This window comes from Actinia tenebrosa, unplaced genomic scaffold (assembly GCF_029948245.1).
Source record: "Actinia tenebrosa isolate PJP-AT-01 unplaced genomic scaffold, QUT_ActTen_1.0 PGA_scaffold4__44_contigs__length_22323623, whole genome shotgun sequence".
NCBI lineage: Eukaryota > Metazoa > Cnidaria > Anthozoa > Actiniaria > Actiniidae > Actinia > Actinia tenebrosa.
Window position 1 is genome coordinate 15,520,353 of NW_028292581.1, and position 21,710 is coordinate 15,542,062.

General features: G+C 36.6%; 1 protein-coding gene across 1 annotated transcript; it reads right to left on the reverse strand.

The window, feature by feature from the left end:
• Positions 1–3,999: 3,999 nt before the first annotated feature.
• LOC148907227 (E3 ubiquitin-protein ligase TRIM45-like) lies at positions 4,000–7,233 on the reverse strand. The gene has a single exon (XM_089036825.1). The coding sequence runs from the start codon at positions 7,231–7,233 to the stop codon at positions 5,095–5,097; it is 2,139 nt and encodes a 712-aa protein (XP_088892951.1). The 3' UTR covers positions 4,000–5,094.
• Between the last annotated feature and the right edge of the window lie 14,477 nt (positions 7,234–21,710).

Genomic DNA, 21,710 nt, shown 5'->3' on the forward strand with positions numbered 1-21,710 from the left:
TCCTTGAAATGATGTCACGCCATGAATGCATATTTTTTTCGGTTTATTAATAGTTGAGCTATTAAGCGATCGAGCGGGACGATTCGCATCGACGATTTTTCGCAATACGACTTGTCGATTTTTTTTATACACAAGTCAACTACTCGCGCAAAGTACGTATTAGAGCATTGAACTGCAATTTAGGGGTTGTGTGAAAAATCGTTAATGAAGCTCTTACACGAATCAACTTTTAAAGTGTTCGCTATTCTCTATGCGTTGCGAGTTTTTGAAGCTGAACCAAGAACTTCCAACATGTTGCCGAATCTTTTGCGAGGATATAATATAGAGATATTCGCTTGTTTAAGGTAGTACCGGATCTTCAAAATTCTTCTATGAATTTTTTTTAAAAATTCTGTCATTCGAAGTTTATTGCTAGGGCATTCAAATAATAATAATAATAATAAAGAATGGGGTCCCTGTATTGGTTATCGAGATATAAGGCGTCAAAAAGGTGTGATTTTTCAGTTTTCCGCGCGTTTTTGCCGAAAATCTGTCCCCGCCAATGAATTCGAATTGCTCGATTGGATTTAATAAAGAAAAACAGAAAAGTGTTTTAAACGATAGTTGTTGAATCTAGGAAACATACCTTGATAAAAAAAACCATGCAATCTTTTGAAAGTGGCGTGAAAATTAAATTCTAGAAGCGAAATTGCTTGCAATTCGGCGCAGTTATATGCGTGTGTGGTTGTAAAAATGTTGAAAATTCATGACAATTTTAACTATGAATTTTTTCTTCCCGCACTAATTCCAAAGAAAATGATATGTAGGTTTAAATAAAAAGAAAAACATTGGGGGTCAACGTACTAATAGACGAGCTATGAGCGACTAAATCCAAGGTTTTTGATCAAAAAACACAAATCCTGTCAGCGCGGGACTGGGTTCTAGTACATTAACCTGTCCGAAACGTGTCAAATCGTCTTTGTAATCTCCAGAGAATCTAAGACGTATTTCGAAGTGATTTTGAGAATAACATGTCAAATTCATTTTTTGTTACTTCATTTTCATAAAGTTATGAATTTGTTGTTTAGAATCAAAAGAGTGATCAAGTCAGGCAACAAAAATCTAAGCATGTTTTGAAAACATTTCATTTTTGCCTCAAAAGGTCCATGAATTAGCAAAATAGTTTGATAAGTTATAGAAAAGGATTCAACTCTGACATTATTTAAATCAATTTTCAAAACAGCGCAAATATAAAAGGTAAAAAAAGAGATGCGCGAAATGGATGCGCAGTAGGAAGGGTCCGGAACTACCTTGATAGCAAAGGAAAATTTTCTAGGACATAGAAATTTTTGTGGCGACATAAGGAGCTCAGAGAATTTTCTAATTATCGAATTTCGAAAGTTTTTCGAAAGATTTCGTGTGCAAATGGTGGATGACAATGCAATCTACCATCGTTGTCTAATCCATTAAACGGTCGTTTTTTGTGCCCTTTATTTGGGATTTATTAAAAACCCGTGTTAGAAGATAAAGAAAGGAAAGCAAAGGGGCAAAAAGTAAGCAAGAAAGGAAAAGAGATGAAACGGAGGGAAAAGAGAAAAAGGAAAACTTTGATCTTATGAAAATGTTTATTCTAAAAGTACCACAAGACAAAAGAAAATACTGAAACACCAACATAACATGATATATATACAAGATGTACTGTATCTTTAGATTTTGTAAGGTAAGGAATTGTTTATAAAGAAATCCTGGTTCGTTTAGACACAAGTGACTGAATTACTTTGGATTAGAAAAGGAACCCATTTCTGGAAAGCGTTTTTAAAAAAATATCTTTATCAGGCTAATATGACTTATCGGACATTATAAAATAACTGTTATGAATGTCGCGTTCTGATTGGTTTGGAGCGCGTGCTTTATGAGAACACATTGCACGCGCGCGCACTTTCCGTTGCGTCATTTCTATCTATTATTGTATTTTGTATTTTATAAAAGAAATAAAAAAGTTGCTTGCTGTGCTGTGTGCAATCATAAAGCACTTGGGCTTCGAGCTTCGAATTTTTATCGATAGATGTATAGATAGCCTTTTTACGAATAGCTATTGAAGTTTTTTAAAGACTTTCGTACTTATAACACATTATAAAATAACTGCTCTAAATCTTGCTTTCTGATTGTTTGGGATCTCGTGCTTCATTAGAACACACAGCACGTGCGTGCATTTTTATTTGCGTCACTCCTATCTAAGATAACGGTTATTGTAATTTGTATTTAAATGAAAGAAATAATAAACTTGCTGTGCTGTGTGGAGTTACAAAGCAATTGGTGATTGGCAGAACACTCGAGAAGTGTCGAGAAACACTCCGGTACGCTTCGTACTTCTCCTAACACTTCTCTCGTGTTCTGCCAACCCCCGCGTGCTTTATGACAGCACACAACACGCGCGCGCGTTTTCTATTTCTTCAATTGTTTACAATCAATATTCTTACATCCGTTTGTGATATATTCCAAGAAAAAGGTATTTTATATATTATGACATCTCCTAGCCTCTAAGTTCTCTGTTAGAGCAGGGTATTATATGTTACTCGTATGATGGTGGGGATTTCCACATGCCTAGAGAAAGAGATTAATGGCGAGTCACGAAAAAATGTATAAAATAAATGAGACATTGTTAATCACACGACCAAAGAACTCGATTGCACACTCCTGATATGACATCATATTCGCCATGTTGGATCTGAGGTATCTTCCAACATGGCTGCCACGTCTTATTTCCTACCGGAAGTGTTTTGATCTTTGTATACGGTCGCTAAGAAGTAGATCTAGGAAGACGTTAAAGACTGAGTGGTGGTCAGCGGTTGTGTCGTCGTATCTATCCTGACTCTCTTTAATCTATCTTGACCCTTCTTGGCTGTGGTTTTGCCCATTGTATGGTCGCCTCCACGGCTAGATGGATTCTGCGCAAAGCGAGTCACTGTGGAGACGCCATCGACGAACTTGGTCTTGAAGAGAACATTGGCATTGTTGAACATGCCGTCTTTGAGTGAGACTACGATGAACTGGGAATGTTTGAAGTGGGATTTTACCATTTGACCGATGTTCTGGGTGTGTGAGAGATCGAGGGCTGCGTCTACCTCGTCTAGGATGTACAGTGGTGCGGGTTTGAAAAGTAGAAGGGAGAGAATGAGAGAAAGAGCGACCAGTGATCCGAAAGAAAATGGAAATGAATGACTGAAAAGCGGGAAGGTTTCTTCTATTCAATAGACATTCGTCTTGCGCGTAATTATTTTTTCAGACACGTGTCATTCCTTAAAATATCAATCTTTTTTTGACGGTTGTGCACGAGAAGACACATGAATGTGGTTACGACTGAAACAAAGAAACTTATTCTGAAGGGAATGGCATGTCGTCGGAAATTGGAAAACATTAAACCGAAGCTTTGAGAGTCTATTACCTACAGCTTTTGGCATGCTCTGTGCAGTAATACCGCACGCTAAAGGTGATGAAAGCCCGAAAGAAAAAACCATTTATAATGATACGGCGGCCATCTTGAATTATGGAATGCCGAGAGGGCAAACACGTAGAACATTTATAAAGTATAGAGTGGCGTGGTTATGTTTTCAAATAATTTGAAGTCTTGGTGTTTCGCATATTGTTGCAACTACCAGTAAATTCAATTGGTTCTTAGATGTGCTTCTCATTGAAAAGCGTGAAGTTATTTAAAAAGACATCCTGACAGCTGTGCAGTCTAAAACTTTCAAAGTAGTTAATCCCTCCGGCATTCCAATGCTTAATAAAAACAGTAGAATTCAAGATGGCCGCAGTATCGGTAAAAAGGTCTATTGCAAAGAGACAAACGCCAAAATGCCCGGCGTCGTGCGCGAGACAGATGTCAGCACCTTATTCCGTCTTTTAGGGACTGAAAGAGATCGTAGCAATGCCGTAAAATTGATGAATAATTAATGAGGATTCGAGTCAGTCCCATTTCAGAAAATTTTGCTGGAACCAAATAATTCACTACTCTCAAACTGTAGCCTTTCTCTTTAGTTTATTGAAAAAAATATTGATATTTGACAATCAAGTTTCTTTCCATTACCAAAGGATCGGTCATTATTTATTGGCTGGAGGGTTGGAGGATATAAAGGGATCACATGTTTCTTAGCCAGGCAACTGGAGGGGGGATTATATGACAGGTATATTTGCAGCCACTGTAAATGAGAGATCACAAGAAAACTGAGATAACTAGTGCGTCTTGCTGGGGATTAACATGCAGTTAATCTTCAAGATGTCGCAACGAACGAAAGTTCTCCGACACCTTCCCCACTCTCCTTCCCTCAGACCAAAAATATTGACAGGTCCCAAACCTCTAGATTTTAAAAATCCTTAATTTATCTATTGTATCCTAGTGATGAAATCCAATGAAAAATTGAACGACTAAACCATATTTTGGCTTTAGAGTTCGAAGTCCTTCTGATGGCAAATTTTCTATAACAAATATACTATTTGGTAAAAGTATTTGGTAAAAAAACTAACGATAAAGGTTTTTTTAACTGAGTAAAAGAGGATGCATTCCTTATGTAAACATCAACTTCATCCCAATCATCAGATACAAAATTATTTGTTGTTCAGAGACCCAAATTCAGTTCTATTTTTACATTTCTTACGAATATTGTCATAGAATGAAAGCCTTTACTAATCGTCAATACGTATTCGTAAAAAGTCTATTAATACATCTATCGATAAAAATAGCAAGGACCTCGATTCTTCTCTACGAAAAAGCTCTCATTTCCTATTTGATCTTTTCAAAACAGCTGTAGCGAATAACAATGGATAATATAGTAAAAGATTATATATAACCTTTTGTCTCCTTTCACTGCTTCACTATTTTGTTATTTATTTATTTCTTCCTTTTCTTGTTTAGTTTCGGACTCGATACATGAATATTTGACTAAAAAGTGAAGCTTTAAAAGGAGACCAAAGAAAACAAAACGGAAAGAAAAGTAAAAAAGAATAAAAACAAAAGTATAAACTGCGAATGGTCATATGTTAGCACATGTCAAACCCAAGGATATCACCAAAATGACATACCGATCAAATACGTTACAATAAAGTAATAGCCAATTTCTACCTTACACACCAGACACCAGAACCATAAGTACTAACTAATAACTGACCATCCTTTAAAACAGTTATATATGTAGGGTTCTTGATTTCATCCCAAGTACTTCCTACAAAACGACCATCCAATGTGAATTTTTGTACGCGGTTATTACCATAATCACACACCAGTAGATGATGGTGATTATCAATAGCCAGGCCCCATGGTCCATTAAGCTGACCATCAGCAGTACCTTTACCACCAATCGTCGATATTCTAGTCGGTACGTTACCTTTCTTCTCAAATACATGAATAAGATGATTATTTTTATCACTGACGTAAAACAGTCCATCATGTGTTATCACATCTCGTGGATCAAACTTGTCCTGTGTTGTCAAACCAAACTGATATTGATAGTCCCCGTCTCTTGTGAAGACTTGAACACGACGATTATCACCATCACACACAATGATGTTACCATCGTCATCAACGTGTACTCCATTTGGAAAAATAAATTCTCCATCCCCGTCACCTTGGTTACCAAAGGTTTTTACTAATGTCCCTGTTGTAGTGTTCACTATACATATTCTATCATCTCCGCATTCTACTATGACTAAATCTGTATCATTCAGAAATGCTAAGCCTTCAGGACCATACAACAGTCCCTGTGCACTACCTCGAGTACCATATGTCAGTAAGAGATCTCCATCTGTGGTGAATACATGGACACAGTCAGAAGAATCACTTAAAACAGCGATCCTGCTATTGTCTCTGTTTACTGCTATACCATTAACATAACTATAATCTATATTTACACCTTTCACATTAAACTGCCCTGTTGTTCTCATCTCTTGTGGCTTGACATTCACCACTAGTGGACTGTTAGATACATGATTCCCATTCACTTGAACCTCTGCTGTCAACTGATCAGCTACTTTAGCAATGAATTCAACTTCTACTTTACCATCAGTTCTCACATATTTCTTTTCTATTTTCACATTTTCTTCAGGCTTGATTTGAACGTCTATAATATCCCTTGGATCATGATTGACTTCTCCTGTAGAGCGTTTTGTCGTCACTATCAGCTTTTCTTTCTTTAAAGCCTCCGTCCCAGATTTCACCTGAATAGTGCTCATCCTGTGGTCTGTTTCTAAAGTGCGTATTTTTCCCAGCCCTAAATTCACTTGTTTCGTCAGCCCTTGATTAGGAATAAATTCAATTTTCCAGATTGGAATGTGGTTGAAGATGAATTTCTGAGAGCATTGTGTCTCTTGAATGTTCATCATTTCACTTGCCAGTCCTCTTTCCATCACGTTCTTGATGTATTCCTTGACGGCTGGAATATGATGAATTATATTCAAGTTGGTTGTGGCTGTGTCCAACTTCTCATCGATTTGTCTCAGCAATTCTCGTTCGTTGTCTTGTAGTATTTGGATGATTTTCTTGGTTTTGTCTTTGACTTCTTTTTTTGCCTTTTCTCCTTGTTGTTTGATAGTGTTAGCAATCTTTTCTTGTTGTTGCTTTTCCTTGTCATCTAATCTCAACTGCTCTAATACCTGTAGATGCTGTGACAATACTGCTTTCTTGATCGAAGTAAACTTATCTAATGACATTGTGTTATAATTCCTGTGATCATGTATCAAGCACGTCCTGCAAATCATTGCATCACAATCTTCACAGAAGAACTCTAGCCTATGATGAGTGTGACTTGTACAAGGATTTTCTCTTGTTATTACGAACTGAATATCTTTTTTCTTCAAATCAGCCAGACGAACGACTTTGTGATCTTTAATGAAAAACGAATGGCTCTTCTCGCATTCTTGACAAAGTGAATGATCACAATCAAAACAATACCAAGAAGCTGACGAATGACTCTCAGAAGCAGAACAAGCCTTTTCTCCTTCTATCAACGCCAGACCCTTCAACATTGTGGAATGTATTAGACTTGGCTGTAGATCTTCGACGCTGCTTAGTTCTGATAGAGAAGTCTGTGATTTGCATCGAGGGCACTTGAAGATGTTGATTTGGTGGACTTGCTCGGCGTGTCGTTTGACGCAAGGCTTACAAAATGTGTGGAAACAAGACAAGATCTTTGGTTCAGTGAAAGTATCATTACACAGGGAACATCGGAGTTCCTTCTTAAGATCTTCAACAAACGATTCCATGTCTTCAGGAGTTGAGACGAGATAAGGGAGTTGTCTGAATAATGTTGTTTGTCAGTCTTTGGTCAGGCGATTCTTGGAAATGAGCGTGACCTTACTTCCTTGAAATGATGTCACGCCATGAATGCATATTTTTTTCGGTTTATTAATAGTTGAGCTATTGAGCGATTCTTGGAAATGAGCGTGACCTTAAAATGATGTTACACGGGACGATTCGCATGACGATTTTTCGCAATACGACTTGTCGATTTTTTTTTTATACACAAATCAACTACTCGCGCAAAGTACGTATTAGAGCATTGAACTGCAATTTAGGCGTTGTGCGAAAAATCGTTGATGAAGCTCTTACACGAATCAACTTTCAAAGAGTTCGCCATTCTGCATGCGTTGCGAGTTTTTGGAGCTGAATCAAGAACTTCCAACATGTTGCCGAATCTTTTGCGAGGATATAATATAGAGATATTCGCTTGTTTAAGGTAGTACCGGATCTTCAAAATTCTTCTATGAATATATTTTTTAAATTCTGTCATTCGAAGTTTATTGTTAGGGCATTCAAATAATAATAATAATAATAAAAAAGAAGGGGGTCCCCGTATTGGTTTTCGAGATATAAGGCGTCAAAAAGGTGTGATTTTTCAGTTTTCCGCGCGTTTTTGCCGAAAATCTGTCCCCACCAATGAATTCGAATTGCTCGATTGGATTTAATAAAAACAGTTGTTGAATCTAGGAAACATACCTTGATAAAAAAAAACCATGCAATCTTTTGAAAGTGGCGTGAAAATTAAATTCTAGAAGCGAAATTGCTTGCAATTCGGCGCAGTTATATGCGTGTGTGGTTGTAAAAATGTTGAAAATTCATGACAATTTTAACTATGAATTTTTTCTTCCCGCACTAATTCCAAAGAAAATGATATGTAGGTTTAAATAAAAAGAAAAACATTGGGGGTCAACGTACTAATAGACGAGCTATGAGCGACTAAATCCAAGGTTTTTGGTCAAAAAACACAAATCCTGTCAGCGCGGGACTGGGTTCTAGTACATTAACCTGTCCGAAACTTGTCAAATCGTCTTTGTAATCTCCAGAGAATCTAAGACGTATTTCGAATTGATTTTGAGAATAACATGTCAAATTCATTTTTTGTTACTTCATTTTCATAAAGGTATGAATTTGTTGTTTTGAATCCAAAGAGTGATCAAGTCAGGCAATAAAAATCTAAGCGTGTTTTGAAAACATTTCATTTTTGCCTGAAACGTTCCATGAATTAGCAAAATAGTTTGATAAGTTATAGAAAAGGATTCAACTTCTGACGTTATTTAAATCAATTTTCAAAACAGCGAAACTGAAAGGGTAAAAAACGAGATGCGCGAAATGGATGCGCAGTAGCAAGGGTCCGGAACTACCTTGATAGCAAAGGAAAATTTTCTAGGACATAGAAATTTTTGTGGCGACATAAGGAGCTCAGAGAATTTTCTAATTATCGAATTTTGAAAGTTTTTCGAAAGATTTCGTGTGCAAATGGTGGATGACAATGCAATCTACCATCGTTGTCTAATCCATTAAACGGTCGTGTTTTTTTTTGCCCTTTACTTTTGGATTTATTAAAAACCCGTGTTAGAAGATAAAGAAAGGAAAGCAAAGGGGCAAAAGTAAGCAAGAAAGGAAAAGAGACGAAAGGACGAGAAACGAAGGGAAAAGAGAAAGAGGAAAACTTTGATCTTATGAAAATGTTTATTCTAAAAGTACCACAATACGAAAGAAAATACTGAAACACCAACATAACATGATATATATACAAGATGTACTGTATCTTTAGATTTTGTAAGGTAAGGAATTGTTTATAAAGAAATCCTAGCTCGTTTAGACACAAGTGACTGAATTACTTTGGATTATTATCAAGGAGCCCATCTCTGGAAAGCGTTTTTTAAAAAATATCTTTATCAGACTAATATGACTTATCGGACAATTGTTTACAGTCAATATTCTTACATATGTTCGTGATATATCCCAAGAAAAGGGTATTTTTTATATTATGACATCTCCTAGCCTCTAAGTTCTCAGTTAGAGCAGGGTATTATATGTTACTCATATGATGGTGGGGATTTCCACGTGCTTAGAGAAACAGATTAATGGCGAGTCACGAAAAAAATGTATAAAATAACTGAGACATTGTTGATCACGCGACAAAAGAACTCGATCGCACAATCCTGATATGATATCATAGCCGCCATGTTGCATCGGAGGTATCTTCCAACATGGAAGCGTTTTACAACCCAAGAACTTAACCAACTCAAACCATTCAATTTACAATATATTTTAAGAAATCATAGATCTTTGTATACGGTCGCTAAGAAGTAGATCTAGGAAGACGTTAAAGACTGAGTGGTGCTTAGCGGTTGTGGCGTCGTATCTATCTTGACTCTCTTAGATCTATCTTGACCCTTCTTGGCTGTGGTTTTGCCCGCTGTATGGTCACCTCCACGGCTTTATAGATTCTGCGCGTAGCGAGTCACTGTGGAGCCGTGATGCCATCGACGAACTTGGTCTTGAAGAGAACGTTGCCATTGTTGAACATGCCGTCTTTGAGTGAGACTACGATGAACTGGGAATGTTTGAAGTGGGATTTCACCATTTGAACGATGTTTTGGGTGTGTGAGAGATCAAGGGCTGCGTCTACCTCGTCTAGGATGTACAGCGGTGCGGGTTTGAAAAGTAGAAGGGAGAGAATGAGAAAAAGAGCGACCAGTGATCTGAAAGAAAATTGAATTGAAAGAGTGAAAAGTGAGAAGGGTTTTCCGATCCAATACAACAATTCATATTTGGCTCAATGCTTTTCCCATTTCAGACCACTTCTCATTGCCTAGATTATCATTTCTTCGTTGAACGGTCGTATATGCGAAGACACATGATTATGGTTACGACTCAAACAAAGAAACTTATTTTGAAGGGAATGGCATGTGTTCTGAAATTGAATAACATTAAACCAAAGCTTTAAGAGTCTATTACCTACAGCTTTTGCAATGCTCTGTTCAGTTATACCGCACGCAAAAAGTTTTACTGTATCACTGTAGATATAGCAATCCAATAGAAATACAAATCCTTAGATATAGTAAAGTAGATAGGTGTACAGTTTTAGAGCCAAAATATGTATAGACTAGAATAAACGTTGTTTGAATAATTCACTAGTAAAATTGTTATTGTATATAGATATAGATATAGATATAGATATAATTTAGTTTATATGGGCTTAATTGGAAATAAGCTCATAGCTTTATTAGTTCACCCAATAAAGATTAGTATTAGATTATTATTATTATTACCCGAAGTATAGAAACGAGATATTGTAGCTCAAGGTGTTGGCTAATCGATAATTAAACGTTTATCAATCGTCTTAAGTCCATGGGTTTATGAACGTTACGCGAAACTTTCTTTCAGACTTGACATAAACACTTACAAACTTCTTATCCAATAAATGGTTGAATCAGCTATTTATATCAGGGCATGAAATCTCACTGTTCGATGTGGGATGATGTGTAGCACTGAGCATGCTCACTTTAGCACATAGCTTTACCTTCGGATTATTTTTATCGAACGAATAAAGGAAGGATAGATGGAGATTGCATCAGATAAAAGAGACAAATAGACTCCTAAACTAAAGAAGAATACTATAAATAAACATAAGAAAAGGTAAGTTTAATTTTCTTTCGAACAAACTAAGAGAAATCAGTGAATATGGTATTAGGAAATGATAATGATGGGCTACAAGCAGGCTGCACACAGGTATTTTCTAACTTTTAGGACATTTCAAGGAGCTTTACAATGTTTTCAAGGACAGCAAAAACCCCTTTTGGCCAAGTTTCATATCGGAAAACGGACAACTGAGTAGATACACTCAGGAAAATACTAAATGTTCTATTCACGTCGCATCCTCGTACCCAGAGCCTTTATGCATGCGCAGTAAGAATTAAAGGGTCTGGGTACCAGATTGTCCACGTCGCTGGAGCACGCGTATTGAGCCTGCATTACTCCCGGTCTGCGGTTTCACGTATAACTCATTCTCAGTCTCCATTCTTATACAATAGGCCCTTTGCAGTTCTGTACTGGACTGCAAAATTTTTGTTTTTATATTAAATTGGTGATACTTTTTAGCTACTTGTAAAGAACTGAATGAAAACGTGTGTAACCAGTGTGTTATGAAATGCAGTTTTATTACGATCTCTCGAAACAGGTTGTAGAAAGTTTGTTTGCAGTCCAGTAAATTTCACCCATGGGAATCAAAATGTTCATTCATTTGCTCTCAGTGAATGAATCAGCACGTGATTGCTGAGCTGCAAAGGGCCTATTATTAGTAATATTATCAAATTTATTATTTAGTAACATTATCAAATGTATTATAAATGAATGAAGAAATAGAGAACGCGCATGCGTGCTGTGTGCAGTTAGAAAGTACGCGGGGGTTGGCAGAACACGAGAGAAGTGTTAGGGGAAGCATGACACGTACCGGAGTGTTTCTCGACACTTCTCGAGTGTTCTGCCAATCACCAATTGCTTTGTAACTCCACACAGCACAACAAGTTTATTATTTCTTTCATAAAATACAAATTACAATAACCGTTATTTTAAATAGGGGTGACGCAAATAAAAGTGCGCGCACGTGCTTTGTGCTCTAATGAAGCACGAGCTCCCAACCAATTAGAACGCGAGATTTAGAGCAGTTATTTTATAATGTATTAAAACTAAGTCTTTATTAAACTTCAATAGCTTTTCGTAAAAAGGCTATCTATACATCTATCGATAAAAATTCGAAGCTCGACTCTTCTCTACGATAAAGCTGCCATTTCTTGTTTTTAAAATCTTTCCAAAACAACATTAGCGGATAGAAATGGAAGATCTGAAATAATACGAGGCGCTTTATTGTGAAAGGTTATATATAATCTTTTGTCTCCTTCCACTCTTCGCTAACCTTTTTTGTCATTTAATTTTTTCCTTTTCTTTTTTCTTTTTGTATTCGACATATGGATACAATAAAAACCCGCGTATAGGAACTTGGGTTTTAAAAACCTGTTAGGCTAAAATTTTCATTTAAATCCCCCTCCACATAAGAACCTATTACAGCTAAAATTTCAAGTTAGGTTCTTATCAGTGGAGTTACTGTAAAAGTGTATATGACATTGGTAGAGAAACTAAATTTTAAAAGATCATCATCTGATTATATTTAAACTAACTGTAATTTAAACTTTACATCATTTTTTTTTTGCTTTCAAGCCAAAATACTGTGTTGTATGTCTATTGTGTTAGCCATTCAAATAATGTAATTCTACGAGTAAAAAGTACAAACATAGATATAAATGAGTATTATGAGATTATATTTAGAAAATATTTTGATGAAATTCATATGGAACTATGAGAACCTATTTTGAGAACCTTGTTATCGTAAAATTGATTTAAGTACCATTTCTATAAGAACCTGTTTAGGCTAACTTGAAAAATTCTGGTTCTTACACGCGGGTTTTAACTGTATTCGATTAAAAAACTTAACTAAAGAAAAGGAAAAAAAAAAAAAAAACTGGAAAAAACAAAACGGCGATAGCAGAAAAAAGAAGCAGCGAAAGAAGACAAAAGAAAGCAAACGCAAACAAAAGTAAAAAAGAATAAAAACAGATATCAAATGTATAAACTGCGAATAGTCATATTTTAGCACATGTCAAACTCAGGGATATCATTGCATATGTCATATCGATCAAATATGGTGACTGAGAATTATTAGCCAATTCTACTTTACACACCAGACACCAGAACCATACGTACTAACTAATAACTGACCATCCTTTAAAACAGTTATGTATCTAGGGTTCTCGATTACATCACAAGTCTTCCCTACAAAACGACCATCCAATGTGAATTTTTGTACGCGGTTATTACCAAAATCACACACCAGTAGATGATGGCCATTATCAATAGCCAGGCCATGTGGTCTATTCAGCTGACCATCAGCAACGCCTTCACAGCCAATCGTCGATATTCTAGTCGGTACGTTGCCTTTCTTCTCAAATACATGAACAATGTGATTATTACAATCACTGACGTAAAACAGTCCATCATGTGTTATCACATCATATAGGGCGAACTCGTCCTGTGTTGTCAAACCAAACTGTGTTGTCAAAGCAAACTGATATTGATAGTCACCGTCTCTTGTGAAGACTTGAACACAACGATTATCACCATCACACACAATGATGTTACCATCGTCATCAACGTGTACTCCATATGGATAACGAAATTGTCCATCCCCGTTACCTTGGTTACCAAAGGTTTTTACCAATGTCCCTGTTGTAGTGTTCACTATACATATTCTATGATTACCACAGTCTGCTATGGCTAAATCTGTATCATTCAGAAATGCTAAGCCGTGAGAATAAGAAAGTTTTCGCTTTACTCTACCTCGAGTACCATACGTTAGTAAGAGATCTCCATCAGTGGTGAATGCATGGACACATTCAGCAGAACCATTTGAAACAGCGATCCTGCTATTGCCTCTGTTTACTGTTATGCCTCTTAACTTACTAGATCCTATATTTACACATTTCATTTTAAACTGTAATGTTGTTTTCATCTTTTGTGGCTTGACATTCACCACTAGTGGACTGTTAGACACACGATTCACATTCACTTGAACCTCTGCTGTCAACTGACCAGCTACTTTAGCCATGAATTCAACTTCTACTTTCCCAACAGTTCTCAAATATTTCTTTTCTATTTTCACATTTTCTTCAGGCTTGATTTGAACGTCTATAACATCCCTTGGATCATGATTGACTTCTCCTGTCAAGGTTTTAGTCGTCACTATCAGCTTTTCTTTTTTTAAAGCTTCTGTCTCAGATTTCACCTGAATAGTGCTCTTAGCATGGTCTGTTTCGAAACAAGTTTGTACTTTTCCTAGCCCTGAATTCACTTGTGGATTGTGGAATGTGGTTAAAGATGAATTTCTGAGAGCATTGTGTCTCTTGAATGTTCATCATTTCACTTGGCAGTCCTCTTTCCATCACATTCTTGATATATTCCTTGACGGCTGGAATATGATGAATTATATTCAAGTTTGTTGTGGCTGTGTCCAATTTCTCATCGATTTGTCGCAGCAATTCTCGTTCGTTGTCTTGTAGTATTTGGATGATTTTCTTGGTTTTGTTTTTGACTTCTTTTTTTGCCTTTTCTCCTTGTTGTTTGATTGTGTTAGCAATCTTTTCTTGTTGTTGCTTTTTCTTGTCATCTAATCTCAACTGCTCTAATACCTGCAGATGCTTTGACAATTGATCTTTCTTGATCGAAACAAACTTATCTAATGATATCGTCTTATGATCCTTGTGATCTATCAAGCATGTCCTGCAAATCATTGCATCACAATCTTCACAGAAAAACTCTAGCCTGTGATGAGGGTGACTTGTACAAGGATTTTCTCTTGATATTACGAACTGAATATCTTTTTTCTTCAAATCAGCCAAACGAACGACTTTGTGATCTTTAATGAAGAACGAATGACTCTTCTCGCATTCTTGACACAGTGAATGATCACAATCAAAACAATACCAAGAAGCTGACGAATGACTCTCAGAAACAGAACAAGCCTTTTCTCCTTCTACCAATGCCAGACCATTCAAGATTCTTGAATGTAGTAGACTTGGCTGTAGATCTTCGACGCTGCTTAGTTCTGGTAGAGAAGTATGTGATTTGCATTGAGGATACTTGAAGATGTTGATTTGGTGGACTTGCTCGGTGTGTCGTTTGACGCAAGGCTTACAAAATGTGTGAAAACAAGACAAGATCTTTGGTTCAGTGAAAGTATTATTACACAGGGAACATTGGAGCTCTTTCTTAAGATCTTCAACAAACGATTCCATGTCTTGAGGAGTTGAGACGAGACGAGTTGAGGGAGTTGTCTGAATAATGTTGTCTGTCTGTCTTCGGTCAGGCCATTCTTGGAAATGAGCGTGACCTAATTACTTCCTTGAAATGCTTTGACGCAATGAATGCATAATTTAGGAGGAGCATTTTTTATTGTTTTCTTTTGAGTTATTGTGCGATTCTTGGAAATGATCGTGACCTTAAGCTGATGTTATACGGGACGATTCGCAAGGGTGATTTTTCGCGATACGACTCGTCGGTACACGAGTCAACTTTTCGCGCAACGTACGTTCGAAAATCAACATGTTACTGTGTAGGATTTTTAAAAGTAACAACATCGTCCTCAGTTCTCGCGTAGTCTCTTTCAAAGCCGCCATCTTATTTGTTGACATCGCCTCGCTACGCCTAGTATTAGAGTATTGAACTGCAATTTGGGTATGTGTTGTGCGAATAATCATTGATGAAGCTGTTACATGAATCAACTTGCAAAAAAATCGCCATTCTGCGTCGTGAGTTTTTGAAGCTGAATCAAAATCTTGCAACGTGTTGCCGAATCCTTTGTGGGCATATAATATCCCGTGTACAGACTGATCTATTGCCTTGTGACAGTTGTCAATCAATGTCAGTACTAAATTATCAAAGTGATTGATTAGGGGCGTGGCTGGGTATCACTTGTCGAAAATTAATGCCGTCTACGCATGCTTTTTTTGCGTTAGTTGCTGACATTAAAGGCTCAGCGCGAGATTAGGAATTAATCTTCAGAAACAGAACAAGCCAAAAGAGAAAGAGGAAAACTTTTGATCTTATGAAAATGTTTATTCTAAAAGTACCATAATACAAAAGAAAATACTGAAACACCAACATAACATGATATATATACAAGTTGTACTGTATCTTTAGATTTTGTAAGGTAAGGAATTGTTTATAAAGAAATCCTAGCTCGTTTAGACACAAGTGACTGAATTACTTTGGATTCGGAAGGAGCCCTCTGGATAGCTTTTAAGAGCGACTGTCTGTAAGGATCGACCAAAATCGAATTTTCATGGCACAAGTCAAAAAATCGATTTCGCTCATATTTGGTTTTTAGATAGCCCTTAGTGTAAAATAAATCGATGTGTTGTTAGTTTTGAAAAAAAAAAATTTTTCCCACGAAATTTACGGAAATAGATTTCGCCCAAATGCAGGGGGAAAGTGACCGACGAGGTCAAGGAATTTAGTACAAAAATAAGCGCATCCTACAGCTAAACTACTTAACAATTTTTTCGGTTGGTACTTCTTACCGAAGGAATAGGTATTCCTCTTGCTTTTCGTTGTATTTATTCTAGAATATTTGGCGATTTAAGATTCGAAATAATTTTTCTACCGTGTACACTTTTTCCAAAGTTTAAGAATGCAAATTAAGGCCTTAAAATACTGCTTATAAAAACTATGTGCGGAGATACCAAATTATTCAAAACCTACACCCAGAGGATTATCTAATGTATTTCTATCAGATTCAAAAGAAAAATCTCTGGGCAAATCATTTTTAGCTTTCCGTTGAGGTCTTTTTACGATCTTTATTTCGCGATATTTCAACCGTAAACAACTTGTTGCGTTACCTCCACCGACGTGACTATAATTTTAATTGCAATCATTCCATCGCTGAATTTTGCTAAAACTAGGGGATCAAACCAAGAAAAAGACATCATAGTAATATTCAACACATTTCAATTGCGATATATTGACAAATTTTATCACATACTTTTTTAACTCATTCTATTGCGTGACATAAAGCATGCTTTGTCGGTAAAAAGTATGTGAGCTAAACCGGTTCCAATCTCACATTTTTGAAATTGATATATGCTTTCACAAGATCTTCAGCGTGACTTTTAAACAGCTGAACTGTCCTCATTTAGATGCAGAACATTTCCAAACATTCAACATATATTAACATCATAAAAATGGTGCGTGTTGCCAACCAGCAAAATTCGCTCGTGTAAATAACTTAAATTAGGCTGCGTTCATAATGTATGAAAGGGGGGGAGGGGGAGGGGGAGGGGGGGGGGGGCAGGTGAAATTGAGGGGGGATCGGGAAAATTTTGGTAGGAAAAAGGAGTAGGGGATGCACAATTTTTGAAAGAAGCTACAAGCCTTGCTTAGGGGGAACCGTATTTTTTTGCATAACTTTAAGGGGGATGTTGAGAATTATTCTGGACATTTCAAACTTCTACCTGCCACCCCCCCCACCCCCCCCCCCCCACCACCCCCCTCTGCCATACATTATGAACGCAGCCTTATATAAAAAAAACAACAAAACAAATAAAAATCAATACTTTTATAATATTGCATAAAGATGATTGGGATTAGTAACGCATTTTATCGAAATAATTATATGAACATTTATATATACAGAATATATATGTACGTATGATGTGTATGTGTGGAATATGTGAATATAGATATTATGCGCATACATAAACATACGTCTATACTCGTAGAGTGCACGCACTAAAACCCTGAACATTAAATAGTACTAATTAGTACTATTTCATACAGAATCCTTTGTTTTCTATTGTTTAATTATCACTATTTAGTGCTAAAAATTAGTATTTGTTTCACGGATTTAGTGTGAGCACTCTAACTTATTTGGAACTAAGTTGATGTGCAACTATGTACAAAACGCCAAATAAAATATGTTTGTCTGTCTATAAAAAGTTTATACACTTATTTCAAAAAAGTTAGTCACCTGAAAAGCTATAAAGCTGAGGCCGACAAGGATTATGGGTAGATTCATTTTACACGTTCAACCGCTTGATAACTGTTCATGGACTTGCGATTCTTTTACGGGTTATAGTCTCACCTCTTCTGAGCATCATCGAGCTGCAGTTTTTATCAAAAAAGCTTTATATATATATATATGCTTTTTTGATATGAAAAGTTTCCCATGATGCTCATATCAGTGATCCCAGCTTTCTAGGTTTTTGGTGACTAACTTTATTGAAATAAGTATATACATTTATCTCTGAAACGATAATTAATATAGATCTTAGACTTGCTCCAGTACTTCTCGGTCGAAGTTACCGGGAAGTACTCCAGCGAGAGAGATGGATGCCTGGGTTGGTGTGAAAGATTACTTTAATTATTCAACACGATGACACAACAAGGAAAAATATTTAAAAAAATAATCAATGTCAAACCTTCCTTTGGGGTATTGGTATTTGTTATTGAATATAGGATACTTTTATCAAGTTAGCGTTATTTACCAAATGTCAAAAGTATTACGTAGGAGGACTAACTACCACAATGTGCGTATTTTCGTCAGAATGCAATTTTCATATATCTTCTTCACTAGAAGCCGAGAAGCAATTTCATCTATACCAGCTTTATCTCAAGAGCAGGAACAGGACTTGCCTATTTGTTCGAGCTTATCTGATATAGCTTCTTGCGTTTGACGGGTAACGACTCGACTGACTTATTTCTGTCTCTTCGATCATAGCTACACGGACCTCCAACTATAGAACTATTAAAACGAACAAACCACTTCCATGTTTATACAGTGCTTGCTGAACTTTCCCATGGAAAGATGGCACGTGATTTTAATCATTGCGGCAGTCAACTCAATGTTAGTTTCATGCATTATCAAAACAATGTTTATTGAAGGAAATTGCTATTATTAAATGCTACTGGATTAGTAAAACCATATTTCGAAAATCCAATGAAAGAGCTGCTAAATAAAATAAAGTTAGTTCACTGATATATTTAGTTTGAAAGTTATTGTTCGATTTTCATCTGCGTGTTCATTTTACTGACAAAGCATGCTTTGTGTCACGCAATAGAATGAGTTAAAAAAGTATGTGATAAAATAAGTTAATATTTCGCAATTGAAATGTGTTGGATATTACTATGATGTCTTTTTCTTGGTTTGATCCCCTAGTTTTAGCAAAATTCAGCGATGGAATGATTGCAATTAAAATTATAGTCACGTCGGTGGAGGTAACGCAACAAGTTGTTTACGGTTGAAATATCGCGAAATAAAGATCGTAAAAAGACCTCAACGGAAAGCTAAAAATGATTTGCCCAGAGATTTTTCTTTTGAATCTGATAGAAATACATTAGATAATCCTCTGGGTGTAGGTTTTGAATAATTTGGTATCTCCGCACATAGTTTTTATAAGCAGTATTTTAAGGCCTTAATTTGCATTCTTAAACTTTGGAAAAAGTGTACACGGTAGAAAAATTATTTCGAATCTTAAATCGCCAAATATTCTAGAATAAATACAACGAAAAGCAAGAGGAATACCTATTCCTTCGGTAAGAAGTACCAACCGAAAAAATTGTTAAGTAGTTTAGCTGTAGGATGCGCTTATTTTTGTACTAAATTCCTTGACCTCGTCGGTCACTTTCCCCCTGCATTTGGGCGAAATCTATTTTCGTAAATTTCGTGGGGAAAAAAATTTTTTTTTTCAAAACTAACAACACATCGATTTATTTTACACTAAGGGCTATCTAAAAACTAAATATGAGCGAAATCGATTTTTTGACTTGTGCCGATGTTTGGTCGACTCTTACAGAAAGTCGCTCTTAATCATCTTTAATTAGACTAATGTGACATATGGGTCAATTGTTTAAAAATCAATATTCTTACATTTGTTTGTGATATATCGCACAAACATACATTAGGTATTTTATATATTATGACATCTCCTAGCCTCTAAGTTCTAAGTTAGAGCAGGGTATTAGATGTTACTCTTATATGAAGTTGGGGATTTCCACGTGCCTAGAGAAAGAGATCAAACACGAGCCACGAAAATTAACAAATTGACATCAGATTTTTATGCGTCTGTCCTCTTATTGACAATAAATCGCGTCATCACATTGTCAAAGTAGTGTGGATTCACGAGGCGTAGCTGAGTGGATCCGCATACTACTTTGACAATGTGATGGCGACATTTATTGTCAATAAGAGGACAGACACATAAAAATCTGATGTCAATTTGTTTTTCACACTAACAAAAACGATAAAAACTTCTCATTTTTAGCGATCAAAACAACCAACGGAAAGAGCGCGCGCTCATTGACGTCGGCTTTATCTGTCTGTCCTCTTATTGATGATAAAAAATAACCAATCAGCGCGCGAGAAATTTGTAAGTTATTGTAAAAAATGCATTTTACCACAATTGTAAATTTTCTCGCGCGCTGATTGGTTAAAAAACGTCGTAAATAAGAGGCCATACCAACAAATGCCGTCATGCAAGATTTCGTGCAGTCTATTTCCTAGAGTTTTGTGAGTTTTGTGGTAAAAAACAAATTTACGATGGTTTAGCGTGGTATGTCCTCTTATTTACCACGATATGACGCCAAACGTTGGTCAAAATTAGTTATGGACCCACCCCGCCTCGTGAGTCCATAACATTTTGACCAACTTTTGACGTCATATCGTGGTAAATAAGAGGATATACCACGCTAAACCATCGTAAATTTGTTAATTAAATAACTGAGACATTGCTGATCATGCGCCAAAAGAACCCGATCGCACACTCCTGATATGACATCATAGTCGCCATGTTGGATCGGAGGTATCTTCCAACATGGCTGCCACGTCTCATTTCCTACTGTTTTGCAACCCAAGAACTTAACCAACACAAACCCTGCTATATTTTAAGAAATTATAGATTTTTGTATAGGGTCGCTAAGATGTAGATCTAGGAAGACGTTAAAGACTGAGTGGTGGTCAGCTTTTGTGGCGTCGTATCTATCTTGACTTTTGCCAACGGTTTTGCCCGTTGTATGGTCGCCTCCACGGCTAGATGGATTCTGCGCATAGCGAGTTATTGTGGAGATGCCATCAACGAACTTGGTCTTGAAGAGAACATTGGCATTGTTGAACATGCCGTCTTTGAGTGAGACTACGATGAACTGGGAATGTTTGAAGTGGGATTTCACCATTTGACCAATGTTCTGGGTGTGTGAGAGATCGAGGGCTGCGTCTACCTCGTCTAGGATGTACAGTGGTGCGGGTTTGAAAAGTAGAAGGGAGAGAATGAGAGAAAGAGCGACCAGTGATCTGAAAGAAAATGGAAATGAATGAGTGAAAAGCGGGAAGGTTTCTTCTATTCAATAGACATTCGGCTTGCGCGTAATTATTTTTTCACACACGTGTCATTCCTTAAAGTATCATTTCTTTTTTGACGGCTGTGCACGAGAAGACACATGAATATGGTTACGACTGAAACAAAGAAACTTATTCTGAAGGGAATGGCATGTCGTCGGAAATTGGAAAACATTAAACCGAAGCTTTAAGAGTTTATTACCTACAATGTGTGCCATGCTCTGTTCAGTTATACCGCACGCAAAATGTGATAAAAGCGCGAAAGAATAGACCGTTTTACTGATACGGTGGTCATCTTGGATTATGGAATGCCGAGGGGACAAACACGTAGAATATCTATAAAATATAGAGTGGCGGAGTTAGGTTTTGAAAGTCTTGGTGTTTGGCATATTGTTCCAACTACCAGTAAATTCAATTGGTTTTTAGATGTGCTTATCATTGAAAAGCGTAAAGTTATATGAAGACATAATGACAGCTGTGCAGTCAAAACATTTT

What these genes read in the sequence shown, in the direction of transcription:
- LOC148907227 (XM_089036825.1), bottom strand. Translation starts at nt 7,233, where the DNA reads ATGGAATCGTTTGTTGAAGATCTTAAGAAGGAACTCCGATGTTCCCTG.